Here is a 12,196-nt window from a genome sequence, read left to right on the forward strand (position 1 = left end):
AATTGAGAGTAAGAAAATATAGAAGATAATTAAATTTTTTATTGTACATAGTATTGAATTAATATGAAAAATGCAGAGAATGTATATATTCTCTGAAATAAAATTAGTGTTTTTCAAAAGTTTAAGCATGAACAATATATACGGTATTTAAAAGGAGGTAAAATGTGCATCCAAATGCTTTCAATGTCTATACTCAAGGTAGTAAATAAAATGTTGTAAAGCCACATTTTCTTGATTCTGAGTCAGTTCCTTGATTTAGAAATATAGTTTTGCACATTTGCCAGTATTTCCAAAATCAGGTAAATTCTGTGGGGATTCTTCAGTGAATAGACCACTTCATCTATAATAATTACCTGGCTACATTTAGCCAGTAAGTTATCTAGAAAGAGAAAAGACACCAATAAAGACAATAAAATATAATTTTTTAAATGATGACATGCAAAATAATTGTAACTTACCAATGCATTTTGGGAAATACATTAATTAGGCAAAGTGCCAATTCTTTTTAGTGTGATTGCTACATTTTTGTAGAATTTAAGTCTAAATGTAAATCCTTATATGTCATTTGAATATTGTGTCTCCACCTGAGAGAGAGAAGAGGGAGGGAGAAAGGACAGTTCCATGCAGAGAAAGGAAAATAATCACTAGAGCAAGTTCCTTGTTACAGTTTGATCCAGACTCTAATACTTGATTTGGGGTAAATGGCAGCCCTCAGTAAAGGATCCTTTGACCTGTGTGATAGTTTTGGTTGGTCTAATGAAAGGTGTGGTGGTTTTTTTGTTTTTTTGCCTCATCTTGCCCCATTTTGTGATCAGTGTAACAATAATCATCAGTGCTGGTTTGCCTTTTTTATTGTCTCTGTTTCTTACCAAACACATCTCCCTGAAGGAGGAAATGCCTTGGCTTTCAAAGGCAGTACAAAGAATAATAGTACCAAAAATATCCATCTTTCTTTTCTCCTGGGAAACTTCTTATCCAAAAGAAAAAGCAGAAATAAAAACAACTAGCATGGTGCCAGTGTCGCAGGGTGAGAGGAACACAGTCCACACACAGAACTTCAAGAACTACCTTTTAAAAGCCAAGCAAAACTGGATGAGAAAGCACACAATAGTGTTCTTATATTTTAAAAAGCACCTCAGTAGTTTTAAAAAGCTTATTTTTTTAGTCTTTTAAAAATCATTCTGTAACTGGCATTTATTAAAGTCAGAGTAGCATCATGCTAGTTATTTTATTTTGCCCCAATAATAGGTAGTATGATACTGTGACCTAAATAAGGAATGTGGGGTGTAGTTCTGGTTTTTCCCCACTTTCAGACTCAAGAAAATTCACTAGGTTTCCTGTACTTCATTTTCTTGATCTATGTACAAAATGTCCTCCTCTCTGGAGTATTAAGAAAACTACCTATACACAGTAAGTGTCAGTTTGTTTTTGCTCCTTGGAGAAAGACATTATATGGTGTTTTATTGACATCTTTCTTTGTAATCAATACTGTAACATCTTTGCATCCCTGTATACATTTCTGCTAATGCATACCATTTCATAATTTAATATCTCAAATTGTATGTCAACCTACATTTTTATCAGTACTAAATTGATTTTACAGCCACATAAGAAGATAACAGTTTGTATTTAAATTATGATTCTTCAAGTGCTTTCCTTTTCTTAAACATTTCTTTCAGACACATTGGCTTTTGTGCTTTTTAGTAAAGCAAGTAAAGTACTATTAGCAGCAGTACAGTCAACTCTTGATTGTCAGTCATGATTCTGGCTGATAATATAATTCTTTACATTATTGACTTAGCACTTACATACCATTCACTATGTGCCAGCCACTATTTTAAGAGCTTCGCAAATATTAACAAATTTAATACTCACCTCAGCCTCTGAGATACTGTTATTATCCCCATTCCACAGATGAGGAAACTGAGATATAAAAAGGTCAAATGACTTGTCCAAGGTCACACAGCTCAGAGGTGGCCTTGCTGGATTCATTGACCAGCAGCCTGACCCTTGGCTCCTCTTCTTGACCCCTGTGCTGTGCTGCTGTCTCTGTCTGTGTGGGAAGCTTTGGAAATCTCAGCCTCCCTTAGCACTCTCACCATCCTAACAACTCAGCCAAGGGGCTAGATTGATTGACTCCAGTCTAGGTGCTTCCCGGCTCCAGGGTTTACTGTGTGACTTAAGTTGTTTAGCCTTTCTGTGCCTCCATTTCCTTATCTGCAAGAGGGTTTGATAATGTGCATACTCATGGGCTGTTGAGGGATTAAATGAAGTAAATATGTCAAGTTCATAGAATTATGGCTGGTACATAGCAAGCAGTCAGTAAATGTTTGCTGCCATGACTTCCCTTCTGGAGTTAAAAAAGAGATATAATTGAATGGAAGCATTATTAACAGCCAACACCCCCCCCCCCCAAAAAAAGTAAGCCTTCCATAAATAATCAAAAGTTGACTGTGACTACCATCCCGCCAGCCTGTCTGTCTGCAGCCACCGGCAGTGACTTTGTGTTGTGATCCACGCAGGCTATGGCCACTCGGACGCAGATGTCCTTCACCAGTCGTTACTGGAAGCCAACATTGCTACTGAGGTGTGCCTTACGGTTCTGGACACGCTTTCTCTGTTTACACTGGCATTTAAGGTTTGTATTGAACAGCTGTTCGTGCTTAGAGCTTTACCTTTTCAATTTATTCTGCTTATTCAGCTGAACCGACAAGAGCTTCTTGTGTTGTCTTTTTACTTCAGCAACCATTTTTGCCCCTGTAAGGAACCATTACCGTATTTCCCCATGTATAAGGCCCACCCTTTTTTAAAAATCTGGGGTCTAAAAACTAGGTGCATCTTACACAGTCATTGTAGATTTTTTTACTTGCATTTCTCACTTTTTTACTCAGATGAGGAGTTGTATGAATTTTATGATGAATAAACCTTGAATTCAATAACTTTGTGTAATTTTTTTTTTCTTCAAATTTCAGGCCCCAGAATTATAGTGTGTCTGATACATGGGGAAATACAGTACTCCTTTAAGTCCTTGATGAAATTGCTCCACAGTTAATGACTTGAATTCCCTGAAATACAATAAAGTGTAACTGGTCAGGATGTGTCACAGGTGTGCAAGTGGTGGGAGCAGTCCGGAGGAGGTTAACTCTTGGCTGGAAGAAAGCATTTAAGCCAGAAGACAGGCTTTGCTGTGCCGCCAGGGATGGTGAACACGAGAACGTCATCACGCATTTCCGCCTCTACTCACGTTAAGCATGTCTAAATGTGGAAGGCCTTGAAATTAAGTATTTTTCCATAGAGAAGCATTAGGTACAAACCTGTTATCCTTGTTAAATTTTTAAATTTTTATTACTAAATTAAATGGTAGAATCATTCAGGGATAGAAAAGAAAAGCCTGTTTTGGTCTTAGGTTTAGGTTTTAGGAAATAATGTTCAAGCAGGCAGAGATGGTCTCTTTAGGCAATCTTGTTTTTATGAACCTGATGCTTCCCATTCTTGCTAAATGATTACTTCTGTTTCTAGCATGGAAAACAGACATTGAATGAATATTAATATGCTATGAATATTGACACTGTTTACTTGCCAGGGTATTTGGAAAACATAACCGAAGTCACTCTGCTTTGCTTATCTCCACTGCTCATAAAGCACATTTCTTTGTTAGAGTAAAAATATTTACCCCGGTATCATGTCACTTTATTGTAATATACCTTTATTCTTCTCAGTAGCCATGCGGTACTCAGGTCCCCTGAACTGTCATTGCTAGGAACCCTGCTGAGAGACATGGAAACACAGATCCTAGTAGGATAAATGTGGGGGCAGCAGTGTGCTATTGCAAGGAGCCTTCGTCCTGGTGCCGCTCAGAGTGTGGTTCCCAGGCTGCTGGGAACCTGTTAGAAACAGATTCTCTGGCCCCAACTGAATCAAACTGGGGAAGAGACCTGAACACTGCTGCTCTACTGGAACCGTGTTTGGAATCACTTTTTATTTCTTTTGGACATTTTTAGTTTAAAATGCTGATGAAAATAGATAGTGATGTTTTTAATGTGAATATTTGCCATGTGCACCTGAGCCATGAGTCCTTGAGTTCAGAACAGTAGCTGCATCACTTTCCTCCACACTCTGCCCGGGGCTCAGCGTATAAATGAGCAGGAAGCTCTGGAGCTGCAAGACCTGGCCTGGTGGACGGGGGCGAGGGCGCACGCAGCACAGTGGGTCTGGCAGCGCCGTGAGAAGAATGTCCGTTTCTTTGCTAAGCAGCCTCTAGTTCTTATTTGGCCTCCTTTAAATTACTTCCTTTGTATTAAGGAAGAGTATTTAGTCAGAGTTTCCAGATCTCCAGTGTCTGTCTGGCCACCAGATGTTTTTTCTTGAGAGAGAAACAACATTTGATAAACATTTATTAGCTGAATATTTTGGGGAAGGTTATTTCATATTCCCAGACCTAAGATTTCTCATTTGTGTTAGAATAGAAAAATAGTATCTGCTTCACAGGGCTGTTGTAAGTTTAAAGTGAGATGACCCTTGAAAGGGCCTGGCACTTTGCTGATACAGACCAGCTCTGATATACATGAGAGACAGCCGTGTATACAGAAATCTATGGGCTTAAATCCCAGCTCCACCATTAGCCAGATTTTAAACCCTGGGCAGGTCAATTTGACATTGCTAAGCCCTGATTTCCTTACCTACAACGTGGCAGTTATGCCGGCTATGTAATGGACTGATTCTCTGTCAAAGTCTATATGCCTGTATGCAAAAATGTTTGGTGTACCAAGCTCAGCACCCCACTGCATTAAAAAGCAGGAAGGTGGGCAAATGTTATGGCATCAGTGGCTGTCATGCCAAGCTATAGGCTTATCTGGCCTACGTTCACAGGTGCATGACACTCACTGACACTGCAGGCACGGGGATCGTCCTTTGCAAATACCTCAGCTGATATCAATTAGAGCATATCATAAAAATTATTATGTTGAGTTAGCTTACATAACTGCAGGAAAATCATCTTCCATAGATAGAGCCCCATCAATTCTTAGTTTCTTTCTTTCTTTTTTTTTTTTTTTTGTATTTTTCTGAAGCTGGAAATGGGGAGAGACAGTCAGACAGACTCCCGCATGCGCCTGACCGGGATCCACCCGGCACGCCCACCAGGGGCTACGCTCTGCCCACCAGGGGGCGATGCTCTGCCCCTCCGGGGCGTCACTCTGCCGCGACCAGAGCCACTCTAGCACCTGGGGCAGAGGCCAAGGAGCCATCCCCAGCGCCCGGGCCATCTTTGCTCCAATGGAGCCTTGGCTGCGGGAGGGGAAGAGAGAGACAGAGAGGAAGGGGGGGTGGAGAAGCAAATGGGCGCTTCTCCTGTGTGCCCTGGCCGGGAATCAAACCCGGGTCCCCCGCACGCCAGGCCAACGCTCTACCGCTGAGCCAACCGGCCAGGGCCCTGAGTTTCTAAATTGACCACATCTAATAAGTTGCCAGAGGCAATCAAAGAAATCACAATCTTAATGAGAGAAAATATTTGAAAAGATTTAAGCCCTGAATTCTGGCTGTTGTTATAGTAGCTTCCTGCTATTTTATTGAGTGACTTCTGAGCCTCAGGCATTAATCTTCACAACAGCCTGGCCTAGTAGATCTTATCCCATGTTGCAGATGAGAAGACTGAGGCTGAAACAGGTTAGAAAATTTGTCCAAGAGCAAGTGGTCTGTTTAAGTCCTTGTTCTCCATTAAGGAGAAGGGCTGGGTGTCAAGGTAGTTATGGGATCACTCATAGGAAAAACAATTAACCAAGTGCTTACCAGATGCTGGTACCATGGTTGGCATTTTCACATATGTTATCTTATTTAATACATAAAAAAGTGTGTTTGTCTTTTTTTTTAGCAACTTTTTTTTTTTTTTTTTACGGAGACAGAGAGGGATAGATAGGGACAGACAGACAGGAATGGAGAGAGATGAGAAGCATCAATCATTAGTTTTTCGTTGTGGCACCTTAATTGTTCATTGATTGCTTTCTCATATTTGCCTTGACCTTGGGGGCACAGCAGACCGAGTAACCCCTTGCTCCAGCCAGCGACCTTGGGTCCAAGCTGGTGAGCTTTTGCTCAAACCAGATGAGCCTGTGCTCAAGCTGGTGACCTTGGAGTCTCTGAGCTGGGTCCTCCGCATCCCAGTCCGACGCTCTATCCACTGCGCCACTGCCTGGTCAGGCTGTCTTTTTTTTTTTTAATTGGTATTTTCCTTTTTCTAAGTTTAATTTTAGATAAATGGGGCGGAGGAGAAGCGGGAAGCATCAACTCCTAGTCATTGCTTCAAAACAATGTGTTTGTAAACCAAGGTAGTTATATGCAGAAAAATAGGTTTCTTCTTTGGCTGTTTTACAATGCCTATTAACACCACCCCAAATCAGTGCTGGCCTTTAGATAGCTGATAATATTTTCAATACGGCTGCAAATGTATTTTTAGCAATTCCATGCAGTGCCTTTTCTTGATGTGAGCTGTGGCGGAACCAGGACGTGTTGCCAGAGAGCTAGGAACAGCCAGAGTGACGAGCACTCAGATGATCGGGTCTTACCAGGGAGTGTGTGATCTGGATTACACAACCAGGAGCCTGGTCTGCAAAGACACGGGAGATTTAGGTCATTTTAGCAATGAGTGAGCATCTGCAACTGAACCAGCTCTTCTTTAAACTAGACTTTTACTGATATTTATAAATCAGTGTATGAGTAACACTAAATGCCAGATGCCTAGGAAACACATTTGTGTTGTTCCAGATATCTCACTTTGGCACCCAAAGTTTAAGTTTTTCTTCTGTTCCTGGATCTTTAAAAATTACTGATAGGGTGTTTTTCTCTGAAAGGCCCATTTCTCTAGGAGTCATCGTGTTCAACCGTCAAACCTGAATCCACATTGGATAGTTCCTGAGAATTAGCGGTTACCTATTTTCCATCTTACCGGTTGAAAAGTCAGCCTTTCATATTATTCTAATGTCTTAATTTCCTGAAATGAAATTCTTCCATCCTCAGTAAAAGTCTCTAAGGATAAAACGTTGGAAATAATATACACTCTCTGGTTACCTGTGCTTATTTCTAAATAGGGTGATTTTTGTTTTCCTTTTATTTTTCTTGTGGGCCTAAGTGAATGTTTAAAACTTACGTTTAGTGTCTGTTGGCTCTCTCTTTAATAAGACACAGGCACAGGGAGAGAGGAAAATGGATTAGAACATTAAGGAAGGCAGCTGGTCAGCTGGGGTGTATCTGGGATGAAAGGCCCTTTACCTCTTTAAGTGAGGACTTGTTTAGATCTTACTGTCAGTGAGCTTTAACTCCATTCTTGCAAACAAGTTTTGAGATCAGAACCTAAAAAGACTAAATCCTGAAAATGGGAAGCAAACCTTGACCAGGGAGAGTGAAAGAAAATAAAATTCAACTCCTGGGGAGGAACTTAGCTCCGTGCCAATTCAGACTGCAGGACCAGGGATCCTGGCCATTTCTGTGAACTGTCTCTTAAGGATCTCTCAGCAAAGAGTGCTGAGAAAATAAAAGCTCATGTCCAGATTTGCCCAAGCCTTAATCTACCCATAATTAGGAAGGACTTGGTTCCTGGGAAAGTGGTGTTCAGAGACAACAAACCGTGTAAACAGTTCCCCAAACATGGAAACCGCCTTTTATTTTTATTTATTTGTTTTTGGGGGGGCGGGGGGGGTTGCTGAACAACTGCTCATGGTTAAGAATTATATAATCAGTTAATTAAATCACAGTTTCTGCTCATTAAATTGCTTCTCTTTCACATGATGGAATTCAATACTGTACCTCAGTGTTTCACAATATAAAGATCACTGTGAATTTCAGGTGTCCTACCAGCTGTGAATACATCTGTAAATCACTAAAAAAACAAAACTTATTTCTTGTGTAAAACTTTTTTCCAACAATAAGATGCAGTATTTCTTACTACTACTACTCCAGCCATAATTTGCTATGTAACAGTTATTTGGAAATAAGTTATTTTTGTTCATTTGGCTAAATTGTTTAAACTGGTTTGAGATCCTGGGCTCTTGACACTTTTTTTATTACAGTCCTTTCTGCCTGCTTGTGCGAAGGGCAGGTGTGTGCTCCCTCCCGCACGCCTCTGTTCAGACAGGTTTGTCTGTGTCCGAAGCAGATCTTCAGTGTCACACACATTTACACACGATGGCTGTGTGCGGGCCTCTCCCTGGGCAACACCCGTCTACTGTGTGTGAGCAGCAGTCAGTGGGAGCTTAGCCAACGAGACTTGCAGTGTTTAATTAGTGTGAGTTTGCTGCTGGGGGAAATCTTGAAGAATGATTTTTTTCATAATTGTGACTCTCTTATTTTATCAAATAAAATCCATGGCATGTTTAATCCTGCTAGCTTCCCCTTACTGAGCTAGTACATGTTACATGTTTCCTATACTTGACCTCCAGTCTTCGCAGTTGCTATGCAAGGTCAGTTTTAGGGTCATCTGATTCACAGTTCAGAATAGTGAGATTCGGTTTACATGTCAAATCCATGCGCATGATGAATGGTGCCTGAGCAAAGCCTGTACCTACCCAGCTGATTACTCATAGCTCGCAGAGTGCCTCAGAAGCTTGGTGGGGGGTCACTCTCAGAAGACCTCACATTAGTATGTTTTCCAGCCCATTCAAGCCAACAGCTATAATGGTACTTCTTGTTGGAATTAAGATGTCACAAACAGTACCTTTGTATTAGATGCTGATGTACAGTGAAAAGAAAGTAAATAGAAGCCAAATCAGTACTGAGGAACAGTGGTCCTTTAAACCAGTGGTTTTCAACAGCTGGTCTGCCAGAAATTTCATGCCAGCCCACGAAAGAGTTAACCACCCTGATACTGTATGCAGATTATAGAGACCGGTGCTGGCCCACGAACCGGTTGAAAACCACTGCTTTAAACCATCTTAGAGTTTGCTGGGAAGTTCTACAATTAGCCCCTCTTTTTGTAGAAATAAGTAAACTCTCCAAGCTTACTAACAGGCTTATTTATAATACTAGAGAATTTGTGCTTTCCTAGAAGATTCATGGCAGAGTTTGTTTAAATTACAAATTGTCTTATTAGTACCTGGGAAATTTAACCTTTGAGCCTCAAAATTGTACGAAACCTATCAGAGGTGTCTGGTATGTCTCACTAATCGAGCCATTCGTGTGTGTTTTTAGAACCAGCTCCTGGCTGACCATGGACATAATCCTCTCATGAAAAAGGTTTTTGACGTCTACCTGTGTTTCCTTCAAAAACATCAGTCTGAAACAGCTTTAAAAAGTGTCTTCACTGCCTTAAGGTCATTAATTTATAAGGTAGGTTGTTTGATCAGGGATGGTCGTGACGGCCCTACATTTTCCATTTCGCACCTGAAGTTGAAGGGCTCTCTGACCTTTATTTGGTCATTCGTTTTCTCTTGTGCCACAGTTTCCCTCGACGTTCTACGAAGGCAGAGCTGACATGTGCGCCGCTCTGTGCTATGAGATTCTGAAGTTCTGCAACTCCAAACTGAGCTCCATCAGAACCGAGGCCTCCCAGCTGCTCTACTTCCTGATGAGGAACAACTTTGACTACACTGGAAAGAAGTCCTTTGTCCGGACACATTTGCAAGTGAGTCTAGTGTAGCTTTCCGATAGAAGTGTATTCTTTGAAAATTCTGTTGTAGCAGGAAAACTTTGAGTGTCACATGTACCGATTTACCTCTGCATGAGTACTGCAAGAGCTGGCCTCGCGGTGGAAGAGTCAGAGGTCACATTGGTGTGGATCGTTTCATTATAAGCTTTAGGCCCAAGTTCTGTTCCTACAGTTAAATTAACACTTACACATTGAATCAATATGGGACTGACTGAAATTCTCTTGAATCAAGATTAGAATCTGTGTGAGGATGCCTCATAGTAAACATCTGAGGTAAGACACAGAAAGACCAAAGTGGTTCTTTTTTATCTTCCATCTATGGACACACACCTATCTATCCAGAGTTAAAATGCCAGTTCTCTGTCTGGGAACCATGTAAGATACTAAAAAGTCATAGGTGTTTTTGTAGACTCTTTTTCTGAAACATTTATAGTTGTGCCCTCTTCATCCTTATATTTATTCTTTTTTTAAACGAGTATTTATTGTTTGCAAACTACAAGCTAAGATCCACAGATCTGACCATGAACAAAGCAGAACCCTGTCCTGGCCCTTGTGGCGTATATGTCCAGCTGGAGAATAGACAGGCCCTGAAGCTCTTGTGCTGTGCCCAGGTAGTAATAGAGGAACCTTAGTGCACCAAGGGAGAATAGACAGGTCCTGAAGCTCTTGTGCTGTGCCCAGGGTGGTCATAGAGGAACCTTAGTGCACCAAGGGAGAATAGACAGGCCCTGAAGCTCTTGTGCTGTGCCCAGGGTAGTAGTAGAGGAACCTTAGTGCACCAAGGGAGAATAGACAGGCCCTGAAGCTCTTGTGCTGTGCCCAGGGTGGTCATAGAGGAGCCTTAGTGCACCAAGGGAGAATAGACAGGCCCTGAAGCTCTTGTGCTGTGCCCAGGGCAGTCATAGAGGAGCCTTAGTGCACCAAGGGAGAATAGACAGGCCCTGAAGCTCTTGTGCTGTGCCCAGGTAGTAATAGAGGAACCTTAGTGCACCAAGGCACGTCCTCTGGCAAGGGGCCAGGCGGGCTCCCAGGGGGTGTGAAGGACAAGCAGAACTTAGCAACCCAGGGGAAAGGGCCCGTCCAGGTGACTGGAGAAGATCCTTACAGCGGAGTTGAGAATATGGGTGAGAACAAGTTGAGGAGGCATCATGGGCTATTTGGAGGAATCGCCGGGACTCCAGTGCCGAGAATGGATTGGGGGACTGGAGACTTTATCTAAGGAGACCTTGGGGAAATGTGGTCAAATCTAGGCCAGAGAGGATGGTGTTCTGGACCAGTCATGGTGAGGTTAGAAGGAAGAGGAAGGAGGTTGAGTTGGCAGTACTTTGTGATTGGTTGTGCTTGGGTATGGTGAAGGGAAAGGAGGGAATAAGAACGACATCCATACATTTTAGCCTGAGTACCTGGAGAAAGGAAGTGCTGTTTGTTGTCCCCAAAAGGGAAAGATTCCCCCATTGCGTAGTTCATATGTATACATTTTAACAAAAAAATGCAAAGGACAGTGCATTTATTGAAAGTTCAAACTAAAAACCAAGGGGGTAAATAATAAGCTCTCTTTTTATTAGAGAAAGCGATAGGTAAGAAATTGTCCAAGTGATACAGGCTTATCTGATTCTCCTTCCTCTACATTCACCTGATTACCATTTTTCTTTGAGAATAAAATAGTTAATGATAGCATAATCACTTTTTGGAATAATTTCTTTTTTTTTTCCATTTATGGAAGGGAGAGAAAGAATGAAGCATCACCTCATTGTTCCACTTAATCGTTCCGTTTAGTTGTGTACTCATTGAGTGCTTCTCATGTGTGCCCTGACCAGGGATTGAACCCATGACCTGGGTGCACTGGGTTGATGCTTTATCGACAGAGTCACCTGGCCAGGGCCTAGAATAATCCTTGAAAGGGGAGAAAAATAGACACCGTTTCCTATACTGGTATGACCCCCGCTCGGAACTTGCCCTTTGCCCTGTCTCCATGGACCTCCTAACGAAGGCGGGCGCTGAGCCTGTGGAGTCATCTGGAGATGAGTTGATTTGCTCGTATTTGTGTGTCCCTAAGGTCATTATTTCCGTCAGCCAGCTGATAGCAGATGTTGTGGGGATCGGAGGAACCAGATTCCAGCAATCCTTGTCAATCATCAACAACTGTGCCAACAGTGACAGGCTCATCAAGGTGGGTGGCCTCGTCCTATTTTCTTTTCTATCCCCAAGACTGCATCATGTCTACTCTGTCTGTGGACGGGCAGACACAGCTGAAAGCAGGTGTCCTCTTCCACCCTCGTTTCAGCACACCACCTTCTCCTCCGATGTGAAGGACTTGACCAAGAGGATCCGCACAGTTCTGATGGCCACGGCCCAGATGAAGGAACACGAGAATGACCCGGAGATGCTGGTGGACCTGCAGTACAGTCTGGCCAAGTCCTACGCCAGCACCCCCGAGCTCCGGAAGACGTGGCTGGACAGCATGGCGAGGATCCACGTCAAGAACGGGGACCTCTCTGAGGTAGCTCTGCAAGCCTGCCCCGTTCACTAGAGGAAGCCAATTCTGAGAAAGACTTTCCCAGT

General features: G+C 42.3%; 1 protein-coding gene across 30 annotated transcripts in view; it reads left to right on the forward strand.

Moving 5' to 3' along the window:
• DOCK9 (dedicator of cytokinesis 9) overlaps nucleotides 1–12,196 on the forward strand; it is a 342,320-nt gene that overhangs the window by 285,381 nt on the left and 44,743 nt on the right. For all 30 annotated transcript variants that reach the window (XM_066380623.1, XM_066380629.1, XM_066380647.1 and 27 more), the window contains 5 exons: nucleotides 2,523–2,638; nucleotides 9,178–9,315; nucleotides 9,428–9,610; nucleotides 11,691–11,804; nucleotides 11,919–12,134. In XM_066380623.1, coding sequence (XP_066236720.1) covers nucleotides 2,523–2,638; nucleotides 9,178–9,315; nucleotides 9,428–9,610; nucleotides 11,691–11,804; nucleotides 11,919–12,134 — 767 coding nt within the window. The remainder of the gene's footprint in view (nucleotides 1–2,522; nucleotides 2,639–9,177; nucleotides 9,316–9,427; nucleotides 9,611–11,690; nucleotides 11,805–11,918; nucleotides 12,135–12,196) is intronic.

Source organism: Saccopteryx leptura, chromosome 4 (genome assembly GCF_036850995.1).
Source record: "Saccopteryx leptura isolate mSacLep1 chromosome 4, mSacLep1_pri_phased_curated, whole genome shotgun sequence".
In the NCBI taxonomy this organism is placed as follows: Eukaryota; Metazoa; Chordata; class Mammalia; order Chiroptera; family Emballonuridae; genus Saccopteryx; species Saccopteryx leptura.